We start from the raw sequence: 17,499 nt of genomic DNA on the forward strand, positions 1-17,499 counted from the left end.
GATATTACTACCATTATAAAATAATGTGCCTTACAAATTTAAAAAGTATGTGCATTATGTATAAAGTTGTACCTGTCGCCCTCTTGTGGACAAACTGAGTAAAAACAACGGCTCGACTGAGGAAAAGAGGCGAACGGAGTCAGAGATCGTCTGTAAGTGACAGTGAGTCACTCATCAGTGAAACAGTGATCACTGAAATGCCCCAGACCAGTGGCTCTGCAGCTTTTTTCAATAATGTTCCCCTCTGAAATATTTTCCCAGCCCAGTTCCTCCTGACCAGGTGAGCCTCCTGTGGTCAGACACACACGCACACAGGCATGCTGTGTGCGTGTGTGTCTGATCAGTATTGACAATATAACAGATCATGACAAGAAAAATAAAGGAACTGCTTTGTGCTGATTCTGTTGTTCAACAGTTGTCATTTTTTGAACTAGATGGTGAATCCTAAAACAAATGATAGGACTTGATACAGCTGAGTTTAAATGTCTTCACTGGGATAGAACACTACAGTGCTGCTGTGATGTATCTGATGCAGCGTCCAATCACTAACTGATATCCAATAAGGATATCATTTAAAATTCAAATGTCATGTTTTTATATGTGGTTTGACTGCTGTATGTTTGAAATCTCCTCAACACAAAGTTGATGTGATTCAGGAGTGAGGATGGAGAGAAAGAAGAGAGTCAGAGAGAGGAAGAATGAGGGCAGACAGGAAGGCCACAGGTTGCTCTGATATCAGGTGGAAGTGCAGGAACAGCCACTTGATGCTCCTGAAATGTGTCTGCACAGCCTCAGAAAGCAGCTCGTTGTTCTCCTGCACACAGAGGACAGGATGGATCACAGTTTGCTTTCAGTGCTCAACATGAAAATCCTCCTGTTGGCCCTTCGCACAATTAACATGTCGTTCCTCCCTTCCTCCACCAGGTGGAGTCTTATCCCTCATATTTTTGACTTCCTGTTGTCGCTCCTCCCGCTGAGGAGCCCAAAGTGAAAGCAAACATTTGTCCTGTGACTCCGCCATCAGCGTCTCCGGTAAGACTGCAGATTCTCTATTTAGCTGGAAACTATCAGACTGCAGCCTGAGAAAGAAGCTCTGTGTGTGTGTGTGTGTGTGTGTGTGTGTGTGTGTGTGTGTGTGTGTGTGTGTGTGTGTGTGTGTGTGTGACTTGATTCGGGCCGTTTATTGAATAGTTCCGCCTAAAAGCTGCTCTCTGACTCTTTGAACCGTTTAAAGTCTCGACCCCGTTCACACCTGGAAGCGATCAGCTGATTCCGAAACAGGGCGCGTGTTTATTTCTGGATTTTAGGATCAAATGTTTGATGTCGCTCTCATGTTTCAGGTGTTGTGTAGAGATTCGTGTTTCCCCCTCAGGTGTTTTCGCCCCCCCTTCCCGAAACGGCCCGAAGGGCGAACGAAGCGCGCGCTCGCAAAAAGCTCGCCCCCGAGATGCTGTGCTCGTCGGTGCTCGTACCACAGAGTTACTACGGAGAGCGCTAAGGCTCATAACTGAGTTTTTTTTTTTTTTTTTTTTTTTTTAGCGACCTTGCGCAAAGGGTCAAACGGAGTATTTTTTTTAGCCACTTTTATCTGGAGATGTTGTATTTTGGAAGTGAAATGCAAATGTTGAGACTGTCTAGTTATATTTTTAAACTGGGGTAACAGGATGTATGTTAGTGTTCTTTATTACAGTTTTTCTCCACTGGTTTGGCTCATTTCTTCAAACAGAAATTACATTCTCAAAACTTCAAGATCATTTGGCAAAACAGTCTTACAGTTCAGCACAACACCATAGATCACTTGCAAAAGCTCATATCTCTCCCAAAACTGTTCACTCATGTGTCAAAATGAAGTTTCCTTCTCATATCAATAGTCAGTGCCGCCAAAATGCATCGTCCCTTTGGCATTGTGTAAGCACTGCAAGTCAAAATGTTTAGATGTTTTGTCACTATGGCAGAGGACCATTGAAATATCCCTCATGTCCACCTCTCAGTCTCAGCCCAGTCCTTCACTGACAGTGGTTACTGTACTATTTTTTTTTGTCTAGCTAACAGAATACAATTGTGTATAATACTGAAAAAAAAAAAAAAAAAAAAAAAAAAAAATAGGATTTGACGGTAAGAGTAGCCTCCAAGGTTTGACATCACACGTTGCACTCATACTGCCAAGGAAACTGTAACCATTGCAGTTTTTTTTTTTTTCAATCGCTTTACCTCCTCTGTCAACTCAGAAACCCTGGTATCAAAACAGCTAATCCACAGGCCTAATGAGAGGCGCTCTTCCCAAAATAACACATTTTGTTTGCAAAAGGCTCTTACCATGACAGAACATTTCAAACATGCAGCAAAAGCACATTTTGTCAGCGCCCAATACAACTAATCCACTCACTCACTTCATACTCAACACCAAAATGCAACACACCCTTTTCAGTCTGAGCAGGTTCCACTTTATTTTTTCCTGTGTGGATTGCAGTCATATATATTTTTTTGACAATTTACATAGTTACATTTTGTAAAGCAAGTAGCAAAAGCCAATATTTCCCTCAAACAACTCAACTTCTGCCCAAATGAGTAGATTCCTTCAGTCAGCTCTACTGTACTGTAACACAGCTGACAGCAGAATACAAAATACAGCTGTCAGTTTGAACAAGGTTCTCCTGTGAGCTGCACATTCAAATGTGAACTTACAGTAAAGAACTGCATCCAAACTCAGAAAGACTTTGAGGTGAAATTTTACTGTATTGATGGCAAAAACTGAAATGCTGTAATTCACATACAGTATTACACAGAAAAACTCAAAGGAATTGAAAAAAAAAATACAGAATACAATTTATAGGCCCTTTTTTGTAGGTGCATCCTGATTGATTGGTGAATGGTGATTGGTGGAAAGGGCAGTGATGCAGGTGCACTAGTGATTTCACAGTGATGCAGCTCATTTCTATCAGCTGTGAGCAGATGTTTTGCTTTTGACTACCACAGTGAAGTCAATGGAGTCAGGGCCATGGAAATGACACATGTGAGCAGTGCTGTGCAAAAGAGCCTGAAAAATGTGTGAATCCAATGAAAAGGTATGAACACATTTGCAAAAGAAAACTTCTGCTGTGGTTTGGAGGTGAAGATGATGACAAAGTGGATCCCAGTTTCATTGTACTGGAAAAAGTGATTGAAAAAAACTGTAAACAATTTATCAAATGTTCCAAGAGACTCATATATGGTATTATTCATGGTATTGTGTTCTTGACTAATTCTGACAATTGAACAGACTATTGTGCATGTGATGACTTATACAATGAAATGATGCTGACATGTTTTGGAGAGAACAACCATCAGACTGAGAACCCAACAGTCAGTTTAGATCAACAAGATCTATTCACTTGGAAACTGTGCTAACTGTAGGCTAACTGTAGGCTAACTGTACTAACTGTAGGCTAACTGTGCTAACTGTAGGCTAACTGTAGGCTAACTGTAGGCTAACTGTGCTAACTGTGCTAACTGTAGGCTAACTGTGCTAACTGTAGGCTAACTGTGCTAACTGTAGGCTAACTGTAGGCTAACTGTGCTAACTGTGCTAACTGTAGGCTAACTGTGCTAACTGTAGGCTAACTGTAGGCTAACTGTGCTAACTGTAGGCTAACTGTACTCAATCATTTGCAAAGATCTTCTGACACATTGAGACATGTACTAAGACATTTGCAATTTCATGAAACGAATGAGAAGTTCCAGTAGGTTGTGAACAATTGCCAAGAGGTTTGGAGTTTTGTCCGTGTTATTTTGAGAATGTCATTTCAGTTTCAAGAAATGAGCCAAACCAACGGAGAAAAACTGTAACATGGTGGTGTCAATACATCTGTTATTTCTATCAATGAATAATTTGATATTTATGAGAGTTTTCATTTTGAATATTGTAGACTTTTGAAAGAAATGTGTGCTCATTATATGTTAAATTTTCTTTTTGAAAAAGCACAATACCTGGACGCACTGATTGCATTTCTCTTTTCCTCCTTAAACTCAGTAACTAGTTTCTTTTAGAAAAGCAGTCGTGTGGTTTTGCCACAAGAGAGTCTGTTGTCCACTTTAGTTCAGCTGTTTACAGTAAACTATATCTGTCATATGTTTTTCTGTCTTATTTCCAACAACTTGCAGCAGAATTTGCTGAGAAAGGCTCAAAGAGCAAAATCCTCCCAAATGTTGAGGTTTGTCTTTGTGTTAAATCCTCCTCCATTCCAGCGGGGACAGTGCATCCTGACAGCTTGGAGTATGACTGTCACATCCTGTTCCCCCTGTGTTCAGTATGAAACCAGGCTCACACACCTTTCACACTCACACTGCTCACCTGTTTGCCCACCACAGGAATGGAAAGGAGGCTCACACACACATTACATGGAAGACTTGAATCACACACAGACACACACCACCGTCCACAGGCATCAGGATATCTGTAGTGCCAAAACATCTTAGCCATTGTGTTATAATGTCAACATCAGTGTTAATTCCTTACTTTGACACTAAATGAGGAAGTGACAGCGGCGCACAGCAAACAGGGGCCGCACGCCATTTGTCTCTCCTGCTGCTCCTCTCCCTTCAAAATCAACAGTTTAAAGGTAAAATAATGATGAGAATTATAATGAGAAGAAGAAGAACAAGGGTTATTATTATAAAAATAAAAATGTAACACCTTATTTTATTATTACATCAACAGATCTTGCACAGACATTTCCCAAATCCATAGTTTCATATCTGCTGACTTCCATGTGACTCATGGAAAGCTTGTTGTCCTGAATGAGCCGCTGTGTTTGTGTCAAGGTGTCGGCTCGGCTATGGAGCCATTTGGGAGAAGAATGAAGGGGCTCCCTGCCTCTGAAAGCTCTCTGTCTGGGGAACATGACAGCCAGACCAAAGCTAAGAGGTGAGATGAGGATCTCTGACTGTCCATGACTGTTCTCCATCTCAGAGCTCAGCAGGCAAATCAGCACAGCAGCATTATTCACAGGAGAAGCTCTGTGTGTGCTTACATCATATTTTATTTCTATGTTTTAATGTTTCTGAAAATAAATTATTATTTTCTTAGTGTGTCACTAAGAAAGTAAAGCAGATCCCTTCAGTGTGTTCATGATGTTTCTATCAGGATCCAGCAGGAGAGACCAGACTCCCCTGGACCTGGACCTGAGCCCAGCTGTGTGTCCATGAAGAGTGACCGCTCTATGGGACGTTTTATTGGGTTCAGAGACAGCCGTCTCTCTGAGGATGATGGGTAATTATTTCAAATTGATGATGAATCAGATGTTTTTCTGTCATCAGATTCATGAGATCCAGAATTGGTTTGATCCTTCAGACTCTGTTGACTGAGTTTCCTCTTTCAAAACATCACAGTCAATAACTGTGTGTGTGTGTGTGTGTGTGTGTGTGTGTGTGTGTGTGTGTGTGTGTGTGTGTGTGTGTGTGTGTGTGTGTGTGTGTCCTCCACAGAGTCCAGCAGCAGAGCTCAGAGGTTCCCAGTGCTCAGTCTGCCCAGCAGCATCAAACAGACCTGACCTCCATATTTAAGGTGTGGAAATGTCCAACAACATAGCGACTGAAAAACAGCCATTCTGCTCTGAATCGTCTCCGTGCTGCTCTCTTCACATCTTTCAGGCTGGATTACAGCAACAAGGATTCATTTAATCTGAGATTAGCTCCAGTCAGAGTCAGCGTTGGAAATGAAGGATGTCCCGTTGTCCTGGGGACGATAAAAACAGCAGCGGGGACACAAATCTACAGTGTCTGGGACAGCAGAGAAACTCACCGTCACAAATGAAATGATTGTAAAAGAAGTGAAATGTGTCAGTGTGCCTACTGGTGATGAAGGCAGAGCGTCACTGGGAGGCTGTGTCCACATGGTTTGTGTCAGTCACTCTGTCCACAGGGATTAAAAGCTGGTGTCTCTCACTGCTTCTACAGCGCTCAGCTTTTCTTCCATCGGCTCGCTGCCACTTGGCTTTGTAAAATATCTGATGTGAGCTGAGCTGCCTGCAGAACTCGCTGCTTTAGACAAGAATACGCTCACAAGGCTGAATGCAAAATGCCTCCATGTTGGATCTCCAACACGGGCTGTTTGCAGAAATCAGCCGCTTCACACGGGCAGCTGTGCACCTCCGTCCACGGCCCAGAGGTTCCACTCTGTGATGCAGAGAAGGCAGGAAAAAGTGGCAAAGCAGCAGCACAAGAAGAGGACAGATGCTGAAAGACAGTGTGTGTGTACATTTCCATCGGCGTCCACCAATCAGAGACAGGTTTGCATTTGCACTGCAGTTTGTGATGCATTTATTGATCCAGCAGTCAGAAATACAGAAAAAACAGTCACTCAGCCAGTCAGCAACAGAATATAGAAAAGTGACTGTGGCCAAACACCTCGGCTGATTTCATGTTTTTATTCAGATCTCAGTGCAGTGAACAAGCAGAACGTCCATGTTGGACCAGAGTGAGTCAGTAAAGTGATGACTTACTGAAATAAAGTTATTAAACCATATGTACTGTGTACAATGAAAAAAGAGCTTTAATTTTGGACAGTGGTTGTTCAGTCTGGGACAGCTGAAGGCAGAATTCGGGACAGCTTCCGGACACTGAGGGAAAAACGTCATTTTGAGTCCTGGGAGTTTAGCAAAGCCCGCTTTAAAAAGAGCAGATCAGATTTCAAAGGAAGCAGAGCTCTGCTGCTCAATTCAAAACTGATCCTGATTCAGTTGGTTCAAGTTTACAGATTTCAACTTTCCTCAGTGGATGACAGTTCAGTGAAGATGCTCACTGGGAAAACAGAGGAACAAGTGATCACATGAAGGTTGAGGACTAAAAGCAGACGGACTCACATGCTGTCAGAAGCCAGGAAGCAGAAAGAGAGAAAGCAGTTTGTCTGTTTCCTCTGACAGGGGAACCAGTTTGCTGTGGCTCGCTAACAAGCAGTGAGCTGCTCATCGTGGCTCCACAGACGTTCAAACTTCTCCTCCTCTTCTGAGAAACAGGTTGGGCTGAAGAAATGCAGCAGGGCGGACAAATCCTGCAAGAGAAAAGAAAACACAATCATTAGAAAAAAGAGACTTTCTGACTGACAGGACAGTCTGTCTCTGTCTTTGAACAACTCCATCATTTTGCTCCAAAATGCAGATATTTTCAAAGTTAAAGCCCCTCAAGTGTAAATTAAAGTTAAAACCAGATCATAGTTAAAGGTCGGTGCAAACCGTGATGTAACTGGGTTTAAAAATGAATCCTCGTTGGTGCAGCCCAGCCTCAGGCTCTTTGACCTGCATTTGATTTTGTGTTTTGTGTCCAAAATTTAAGATGGAAGTTTAATTCTTTTATTTTTATGTTCCAGCTGCTGGAGAAGAACATGGTCACCTTTGTGAAGAAGGAGCTGAAAAACCTGCAGAGGTCTCTGAGGCCAGATTACCCAGAATGCTTAGAGAGGCAGAGGGAGGATGAGGAGGAAGAGCAGGGGAGGAGCAGGGAGTTTTTTCTGCAGATCACACTGCACTTCCTGAGGAGGATGAAGCAGGAGGAGCTGGCTGAGCGTCTGTGGAGCAGTAAGGAAAAAACTTTTTAAATTTAAATAAAAAAATCTTAGTTTTAGTCTTTTTGCTTCATGATTTTTCTTCTTTGGTTGTGCACTCGACGTCCAGCTCTCCTAAACTCTGAGAAACTTTTAAATTCTCTTCCTCATTTCTCACAAACTCCCACTCGTTACCGAAAAATGTCAGTTACCAGCCGAGTGAAACAGCCAATCAGATCAAAGCAGCTGTGATGCGTCAGGCTGTTGCTTGATGACAGATTATTTCAGCCTCTGAGTTTTCCTCCCGGCCAGCAGGGGGCGGCTCGTCCTCCTCCTGCCTGCCGGTGAAAAGCAGCTTCCTGTTTTCCCGTCTCGTCCCGCCGGCTTCCCCGGGACAGCGGCGCTCCGGCTGAGGCAGCGCTGTGTTGTTTGTTCAACTGGGAACTTTATTCTCCCCAAATCCTGATCGGGACGTGCAGCTCTTCGTTTGTTCCTGCAGTCTGTTGTTTGGCGGCGGCTGCTTTGTGTTGTCGTCCTCTGATAGCTCATGTTTACAGAGGTGTTGTCATGGCAACTCCTCGACCAATCAGGATGGACAGCCGTTTTAGCTCCTCCTAAAAGTTCCTGGAGCAGGGCCCAAATCAGCATCCAGGAACTTTAACCTGGAACCATGTTGTTGCCATAGAAACGATTGCAGAACTCGTAAAACGGCCTTCAGGTCTCGGAACACCTCTCTACGTTCTGACAGTCGAACAGGACCAATAGGTCCATTTACCAGGAAATATTCACATTTCTCATATGTAATACAACATCGTTTTGTTGATGTTTTTGTTTGTTTGTTCATTCAGAAACTGCGACTGCAGCGTGCCAACGTGAACTCAGATCTAAGCTGAAGAAGAAGTGTGAGTGTGTGTTTGAGGGGATTGCTAAAGCAGGAAACCCAACACTTCTGAATCAGATCTACACAGAGCTGTACATCACAGAGGGAGGGAGTGGAGAGCTCAATGAGGAACATGAGGTCAGATGGATTGAAACAGCATCCAGGAAACCAGACACACCAGAAACACCAATCACATGTGAGGACATCTTTAAACCTTTACCTGGAAGAGATGGACCAATCAGAGCAGTGATGACAAAGGGAGTGGCTGGCATTGGGAAAACAGTCTTAACACAGAAGTTCACTCTGGACTGGGCTGAACACAAAGCCAACCAGCATGTCCACTTCACATTTCCATTCACTTTCAGAGAGCTGAATCTGCTGAGAGGGAAAAAGTTGAGCTTGGTGGAACTTCTTCATCACTTCTTCACTGAGACCAAAGAAGCAGGAATCAGCAGGTTTGAGCAGTTCCAGGTTGTGTTGATCTTTGACGGTCTGGATGAGTGTCGACTTCCTCTGGACTTCAACAACAACCAGATCCTGACTGATGTTACAGAGTCCACCTCAGTGGACGTTCTGCTGACAAACCTCATCAAGGGGAACCTGCTTCCCTCTGCTCGCCTCTGGATAACCACACGACCCGCAGCAGCCAATCAGATCCCTTCTGAGTGCGTTGGCATGGTGACAGAGGTGAGAGGCTTCACTGACCCACAGAAGGAGGAATACTTCAGGAAGAGATTCAGAGATGAGGAGCAGGCCAGCAGAATCATCTCCCACATCAAGACGTCACGAAGCCTCCACATCATGTGCCACATCCCAGTCTTCTGCTGGATCACTGCTACAGTTCTGGAGGAGGTGTTGAAAACCAGTGAGGGAGGAGACCTGCCCAAGACCCTGACTGAGATGTACATCCACTTCCTGGTGGTTCAGTCCAAAGTGCAGAACCTCAAGTTTCATGGGAGAGCTGGGACAGATCCACACTGGACTCCAGAGACCAGGAAGATGATCCTGTCTCTGGGAAAACTGGCTTTTGAGCAGCTGGAGAAAGGCAACCTGATCTTCTATGAAGCAGACCTGGCAGAGTGTGGCATTGATATCAGAGCAGCCTCAGTGTACTCAGGAGTGTTCACACAGATCTTTAAAGAGGAGCGTGGGCTGTACCAGGACAAGGTTTTCTGCTTCGTCCATCTGAGCCTTCAGGAGTTTCTGGCTGCTCTTCATGTCTTTGTGACCTTCATCAACTCTGGAGTCAATCTGCTGTCAGAAGAACAGTCAACCTCCTCCGAGAAATCTGAACTACACCTCCTCCAGAGTGCTGTGGACAAGGCCTTACAGAGTCCAAATGGACACCTGGACTTGTTCCTGCGCTTCCTCCTGGGTCTTTCACTGCCGACCAATCAGACTCTCCTACGAGGCCTGCTGACACAGACAGGAAGTAGCTCACAGACCAATCAGGGAACAGTTGAGTTCATTAAGGAGAAGATCCAGGAGAATGAGTCTCCAGAGAGAAGCATCAACCTGTTCCACTGTCTGAATGAGCTGAATGACCGTTCTCTAGTGGAGCAGATACAGTGGTACCTGAGTTCAGGAAGTCTCTCCAGAGAAAAACTGTCCCCTGCTCAGTGGTCAGCTCTGGGCTTCATCTTACTGACATCAGAAGAAGATCTGGAGGTGTTTGACCTGAAGAAATACTCTGTTTCAGAGGAGGCTCTTCTGAGGCTGCTGCCAGTGGTCAAAGCCTCCAGGAAATCTGTGTAGGTTCATTTAGAATTGGATATATTCAATATTTTAACTTTGGTGAACTATAGGTGATTTTATTACATAAGAAAAAAAGCTGATATTTTCAGATTTACCTTGTTCTTCACTAATTCCTCCTCAGGCTGAGTGGCTGTAATCTGTCAGAGAGAAGCTGTGCAGCTCTGGCCTCAGTTCTCAGCTCCCAGTCCTCTAGTCTGAGAGAGCTGGACCTGAGTAACAACCAGCTGCAGGATTCAGGAGTGAAGCGTCTCTCTGCTGGACTGGAGAGTCCACACTGCAGACTGGAGGCTCTCAGGTCAGGATCAGAGAACTCAAGAGCTTTCAAACTGGACTAAATGAAAACACAAAGCACATTTGAATATTTGTCTGAATGAACCCAGCTAATTTCAGATTATTGTGTTGCTGAAATAATCCAACATGTATGTGTATCAGACTGTGTTGTTGTGTTTGGTGTGTCCATGTGCAGGCTGTCAGGCTGTCTGCTCACACAGGAAGGCTGTGCTTCTCTGGCCTCAGCTCTGAGCTCCAACCCCTCCCATCTGAGAGAGCTGGACCTGAGCTACAATCATCCAGGAGACTCAGGAGTGAAGCTGCTCTCTGCTGGACTGGAGGATCCAACCTGGAGACTGGAGGCTCTCAGGTCAGACCCAGTATTTCTTTTTTTCCTCCAAGTGTTTTGGAATTACAGCCAGTTTTATACACTGTCACCCCATTTTCAGAGGCAAGGCAAGTTTATTTGTATAGCACAGTTCAACACAAGGTAATTCAAAGTGCTTTACAGAGACATTAAAAGCAACGAGACACAATTCAAAACAATAAAAACAGTCAATTAACGCATTAAATAAAAATAAAACATTAAAAGAATCACAGGGTGGAATTAAAAAAAGGAAAAGGCTTTGAAATAAAACAGAAGATGCAAATAAAACAATAAAAGACATAAAGATGTATTATAGGTGCCATACAGGTGTATTACAGGTGACTAAGGTAGTTAAGTTGACTCTGATATATCCGTCTCCACACCGGCTTTCTCTTGAGCCCGCATCCGCCGGACCCGTCGATTCCCTTCAGAGCCCTCCGTCTCCATCTCTCCAGTCTGACTGCTACACCTGTACGTAAAGTGTTGCCGTCTGCCATGTCGTTGGCAGATGACGTTGATGACGTGCTGAGAGCGGGATTGCAAACTTTGATACGTTGCAAAATTTGCTGTACATGTACTTAAACTTCCACTGTTGGTGTTTTTATCCAGCCATGCTTATCTTTTTTTCAGTTGTACAGTTACAATATGTTGGGAAGTTGCAATAAATATAAATGCAATATGTTCTCTGTCCCTGTGTTGTGTCTCTCCTTGGTCTGGAACTTCTGTGAGTTTTGAGGCATTGCCAGCCTTTAAATCACATTTGTAAATGCTTTATAAGGCATAGATAGTCCCCACTTTAGATGAGCTCACACGAAATGCTTAATTGACGAGTAGTAAGTGCTTTGCAACTGCCTGAATTCATGAATTTCTGCATTAATAACAGTTTATAAGCCATCTATTGGAAATGGAATTTGTGAGGTTTTATAAAACATCTACTTACACACTCACTAACCATTAGTACGTGTCTGAATAGTGGAGCATGCAGACATGTACATCTAAATAGACTTCATTATTTCCATAAGCTTTCTAAATGATCTTACAAACCACTGACAAATCCTAAATACCTGGTGGGTAAGTGATGTAATTCTTAATTTATAAATGCTGATTCCATCATTTATATAGATGAGCTTATAAATGATGAATAAAACATTTATAACTGTGATTATAAACCACATACTAATGAGTATTTACATCAGAAACATGCTTTATAAATGATGAATTCAGTGTTTACTGTTCCATAACTACTGTGCTTATAAATGATGAGTAAAACATTCATAACTGATTATGAACCACATACTAATGAGTGTTCATGTGTTATATATGTGGAATTCAATATTTATTAATGCTTAACTACTGCTTACTAGTGTGTACTCATTATAAAGTGTTACCGTTGATTTGGCTCCTCCTAAAGTTGTTCTGATAGGTTTTATTTTGCTTTTTGAGCCTCATGATGGCCTCCTTCACCTGCACCTGCACCTCTTTAGATCGCATGTTGAGGGTTCTGATCAACAGCTACCAAATGAAAACACAAACACTTTGAATGAACTCCAGACCTTTTATTTTCTTAATTCGTCATGGAATAATGAGGGAAAAGTCACACCTTGCCATGAAAATGAGGTGACAGTGAATAAAAGTGGCTGTAATTCCTAAAAGGTTAATTCTTTATTTTTGTTCAACCCCTTAAATTAAAGCTGAAAGTCTGCACTTCAGTCACGTCTTGATGACTCCATTTCAGATCCACTGTGGTGTGTACAAGGACAACATTATGAATATTGTGTCTCTGTCCAAATACTTATGGACCTGACTGTATATCAGGACTTCAGAGTCAGCATGCATGGTTATTGTCAAAATTGTTAAAAGCCACTGATTTTCTGAGTGGTTCTTTATTTATCGAGAAAAAAAGTTTATATTCAAATTCAAATGCTTTCCATTGATTTATGTATCCAAGCCACCTCACAGTACAATGTGTGTCTATATTTTCAGCATGAGGGACGCAGTGAGAATCAAACCAGTGTCCCTGGTGTTGTTAGAGCTGCATTCAGCTCAGTGAGCTACAGCAGCATGCAGAGCTCACTGTCAGCTTGCTTTTAGATCAGGCTGTCATGAAGAAAGATTATTATCACTATGAGCAACATGACGGCAGAGTCCCAGGAAAACTGACAACTATGACATTTTCTTCTGTTTTAATGTCCATCCAGGCTGAGTGTGTGTGATCTGTCAGAGAGAAGCTGTGCAGCTCTGGCCTCAGTTCTCAGCTCCCAGTCCTCTAGTCTGAGAGAGCTGGACCTGAGTACCAACCAGCTGCTGGATTCAGGAGTGAAGCGTCTCTCTGCTGGACTGGAGAGTCCACACTGCAGACTGGAGGCTCTCAGGTCAGGATCAGAGAACTCAAGAGCTTTCAAACTGGACTAAATGAAAACACAAAGCCCATCACACATTTGAATATTTGTCTGAATGAACCAGCTAATTTCAGATTAGTGAGCTGCTGAAATAATCCAACATGTATGTGTATCAGACTGTGTTGTTGTGTTTGGTGTGTCCATGTGCAGGCTGTCAGGCTGTCTGCTCACACAGGAAGGCTGTGCTTCTCTGGCCTCAGCTCTGAGCTCCAACCCCTCCCATCTGAGAGAGCTGGACCTGAGCTACAATCATCCAGGAGACTCAGGAGTGAAGCTGCTCTCTGCTGGACTGGAGGATCCAACCTGGAGACTGGAGGCTCTCAGGTATGGAGAGACACACACAATGTCTTCTAGAGGCCTGAGGAATATTGTTTCATGTTGAATGGTGGATATGAGTGAGGTGCTCTGCTAAATCCTTCATAGGGAAGGTTATTTACTGCCCATGTTTCCATCCTCAAAGAGAATCTGCTGCTCTGACTCTGTTTCTTCCTCCAGGGTGGACCATGGTGGAGAGCAGAGGTTGAAACCAGGCCTGAGGAAGTGTAAGTGTGGATTTAGTTTGACTCCTGAACACAAAGCAGCAAACATTCAGCTGTTTAGACGCTGCAGCTGCAGCTTCTGCTGCTTGTTCTCAGCTGCTTTTAATGTTGAACCAAAATCATTTAGTTGCTGCTCGAGAACAAACAGCGTCTTTATTCCCTGATCCTCATTTGGCTGTTTCATTTTGATCAGTTGATTTTTATTCATTTGATCACAGCTGACGTCCACAAAGTAAAAATGTCCATGCTTGTATCATCCTGACTGCGTGGTGTCCATCTCTGTGCTGAAATGTCTCACATGTGGAAGTTGTGTGTTTCCAGCGTGGATGTTGTGGGGAAACAGAGGCAGACAACTTCTCTGCTTGACTTGGCCAACTGGCGTGTTGTTTGTTGCAGTGCTAACACGTGTTGCTGCTCAGTAACATGGAGCCGTAACACGCACCACACACTGCTTTTACACCGCCACCAGGAGTTAGCCGTTACTATGGCAACACACTCAGCTCTTAAAGTGAGCGAGTAACACAGAAAGGCCCAAAACAGAACTGAACATGTTGAACATCACAACCAATGACAGGAAAATTATCATGAATTATGACCACAGTTCTGTTATGTGTCTGCTACTAAACTGTAATAATAATGATAATAATTATAATAACAAAACAACAATAAGAACACAGTGCTTAACAAAAGTTCTTCAAGGTTCATTATAATTCCAAACCGTTTGGATTTCAGAAGCCCTCAAAGTCAGAGTGTCCACAACCAGCACCTCCAGTTTTTCGCATGGACCCTGGTGGGAATAGCACAGAATGCTAGGGGCTAATTAGGCCCCTGCTGACTAAAGTAAAAGTCTGACAGCTTTCAAACCTCTGCCGATGGAAAGAGGACCACAATTCCTACAAAACTATATATCATGGTGTGGATCGGAAAAAGTGTGTGGCCACGGTGAAGAGCTGTTTAACAGATGGGACTCTGGTTTGCTCTGCTCTCTGCCTGCTGGCACATCCCCCAATGCACATCCCCCTTAAAAGGAGTGACAGGTCATGTCAAGCACACACTAGGACATGCTAAGGGCGCCACCTGCTGGAGGAGCACCGCTAGCAACAGGGCCAGAACTTTGTGTGTGTGTGTGTGTGTGTGTGTGTGTGTGTGTGTGCCTGAGCAAGCATGTGTGTGTGTGAGTGTGTGTGTGTGTATATGTGAGTGTGTGTGTGTGTGTGTGAGTGTGTGTGTGTGTGTGTGTGAGTGTGTGTGTGAGTGTGTGTGTGAGTGTGTGTGTGTGTGTGTGTGTGTGTGTGTGTGTGTGTGTGTGTGTGTGTGTCTGTGTGTGTGTGTGTGTGTCTGTGTGTGTGTGTGTGTGTGAGTGTGTGTGTGTGTGTGTCTGTGTGTGTGTGTCTGTGTGTGTGTGTGTGTGTGTGTTTGTGTGTGTGTGTGTGTGTGTGTGTGCCTGCATGTGCGTATGTTTGTGTGTGTGTGTATATGTGAGTGTGTGTGTGTGTGTGTGTGTGTGTGTGTGTGTGTGTGAGTGTGTGTGTATATGTGAGTGTGTGTGTGTGTGTGTGTGTGTGTGTGTGTGTGTCTGTGTGTGTGTGTGTGTGTGTGAGTGTGTGTGTGTGTGTGTGTGTGTGTGTGTGTGTGTGTGTCTGTGTGTGTGTGTGTGTGTGTGTGTGTGTGTGTGTGTGTGTGTGTGTGAGTGTGTGTGTGTGTGTGTGAGAGAGTGTGTGTGTGTGTGTGTGTGTGTGAAGGGGGGCACGGGTGCGAGGGCCCGTCCAACGCTGCTTGCAGCTTTAATTATTATTGTAATTATTTAGCATTTTTCAAACAAAGCTACAAAGTGCAGAATTAAAACAACTGAAATTAAATTCATGACAAAACAGGGATAAAAAGACAAAAAATGATTTCCCATAAAAACCTTTTGCTTTCCATATAAACAGCTCTGGCATCATGAACGTGTTCAACGACTGACTTGAACCTGTTAATAAAGCAACAGATAATAAAGACAACAGGTGTGTTAGATAACAACCTGCTGGTGTTTTGTGTCTTGTTCTCTCCATCAGATTCCTGTGAAGTCAAACTGGACACAAACACAGCAAACAGACACCTCGTCCTGTCTGAGGACAACAGGAAGGTGACAGCAGTGACAGAGGTGCAGCCATATCCTGATCACCCAGAGAGGTTTGACTGCTTGTGGCAGATCCTGTGTAGAGATGGTCTGACTGGTCGCTGTTACTGGGAGGTCGAGTGGGAAGGAGACGTTTATATCTCAGTGACTTACAGAGGAATCAGCAGGAGAGGAGACGGTGATGACAGCTGGTTTGGAGGAAACAAAAACTCCTGGAGTCTGATCTGCTCTGATGGAAGTTTCTATGTCAGACACAACAACATCAGAACAGTCATCCCTGCCCCCCCCTCCCCTCACAGAGTGGCAGTGTATCTGGACTGGCCTGCTGGCTCTCTGTCCTTCTACAGCGTCTCCTCTGACACACTGATCCACCTCCACACCTTCACCTCCACATTCAGCCAGCCTCTGTACCCGGCCTTTGGGGTTTGGTCACCTGGTTGCTCAGTGTCTCTGTGTCAGATGAAGTGAGAGTCTCCTCCTGTGTGCAGAAACTCTTCTGACATCACACAGTTAACCTGCCTGGCAACATCCAATCAGCTCACTTCATTTTAAGAACTTTAGCAGCGTCGATGTTCATGACGAGTTGCCGCCACAGAGAGATTCATAACACGCTGCTCGTTCTGTCACGATGGGAGTGTCAATAAAGTTATTCAACACTTTCCTCAAAGATCATTTTTGAAATCACAAATTGGCAAAAATCATCAGATCACTTTGATATTTCACATTTACTCCCTGAAGTTTATTTTTCTTTTCCCTGCATTTTATTTGTTGTTCATTGTATATTTATGGATATTTACTGAATTTTTTCAGATGAAAAATGTTTGTAAAATGTGAATTTCATGTTATTGATCTAAATTTAATTCAATAAAAGAAAAAAGTGACACATTCTGTTTTAAAATGAATTTCTATGAATAAAATAATGAAACATCTATCCATCTATCTGTCTATCTATCTATCTATCTATCTATCTATCTATCTATCTATCTATCTATCTATCATGTATTTTATTGTCTTCTGCTGTTATTTAATATTTATTTAATCAACTTCTGAGTATGGGACAATAAACAAGGAGCTTCTCTCTGTCTGTCTCTCGCTGAGGAGCCGAAACTGAAAGCAAACAGATTCAAGATTGATGACTGATGACTAGTGATTACACACACATCACACACATCACACACATCACACACACATCACACACATCACACACATCACACACACATCACACACATCACACACATTACACACATTACACACATCACACACACATCACACACATCACACACATCACACACACATCACACACATCACACACACATCACACACATCACACACATCACACACATCACACACACATCACACACATCACACACATCACACACATCACACACACATCACACACATCACACACATTACACACATCACACACATCACACACACATCACACACACATCACACACATCACACACACATCACACACACATCACACACATCACACACACATCACACACATCACACACATCACACACATCACACACATCACACACACATCACACACATCACACACATCACACACATCACACACATCACACACATCACACACATCACACACATCACACACACATCACACACACATCACACACATCACACACACATC

At 43.5% G+C, this 17,499-nt stretch overlaps 1 protein-coding gene across 1 annotated transcript; it reads left to right on the forward strand.

Annotated features, from left to right (window-relative positions):
• Positions 1-5,180: 5,180 nt before the first annotated feature.
• Positions 5,181-16,606, forward strand: LOC115375408 (NLR family CARD domain-containing protein 3-like). The gene is made up of 9 exons (XM_030074798.1): positions 5,181-5,248; positions 6,095-6,223; positions 7,309-7,550; positions 8,365-10,147; positions 10,273-10,446; positions 12,987-13,160; positions 13,338-13,511; positions 13,683-13,729; positions 15,781-16,606. The coding sequence occupies exons 1-9, from the start codon at positions 5,181-5,183 to the stop codon at positions 16,311-16,313; spliced, it is 3,324 nt and encodes a 1,107-aa protein (XP_029930658.1). The 3' UTR covers positions 16,314-16,606.
• Positions 16,607-17,499: the final 893 nt, after the last annotated feature.

The sequence above is a fragment of the Myripristis murdjan genome, chromosome 17 (assembly GCF_902150065.1).
Source record: "Myripristis murdjan chromosome 17, fMyrMur1.1, whole genome shotgun sequence".
In the NCBI taxonomy this organism is placed as follows: domain Eukaryota; kingdom Metazoa; phylum Chordata; class Actinopteri; order Holocentriformes; family Holocentridae; genus Myripristis; species Myripristis murdjan.

Excerpts from the sequence above, each read along its gene's own strand:
- LOC115375408 (XM_030074798.1), top strand. The coding sequence starts at position 5,181 with ATGAAGAGTGACCGCTCTATGGGACGTTTTATTGGGTTCAGAGACAGC. Across the intron at positions 7,551-8,364 it reads GGCTGAGCGTCTGTGGAGCA|AAACTGCGACTGCAGCGTGC; the intron begins GTAAGGAAAAAA and ends TTGTTCATTCAG. Across the intron at positions 10,447-12,986 it reads TGCAGACTGGAGGCTCTCAG|GCTGAGTGTGTGTGATCTGT; the intron begins GTCAGGATCAGA and ends ATGTCCATCCAG.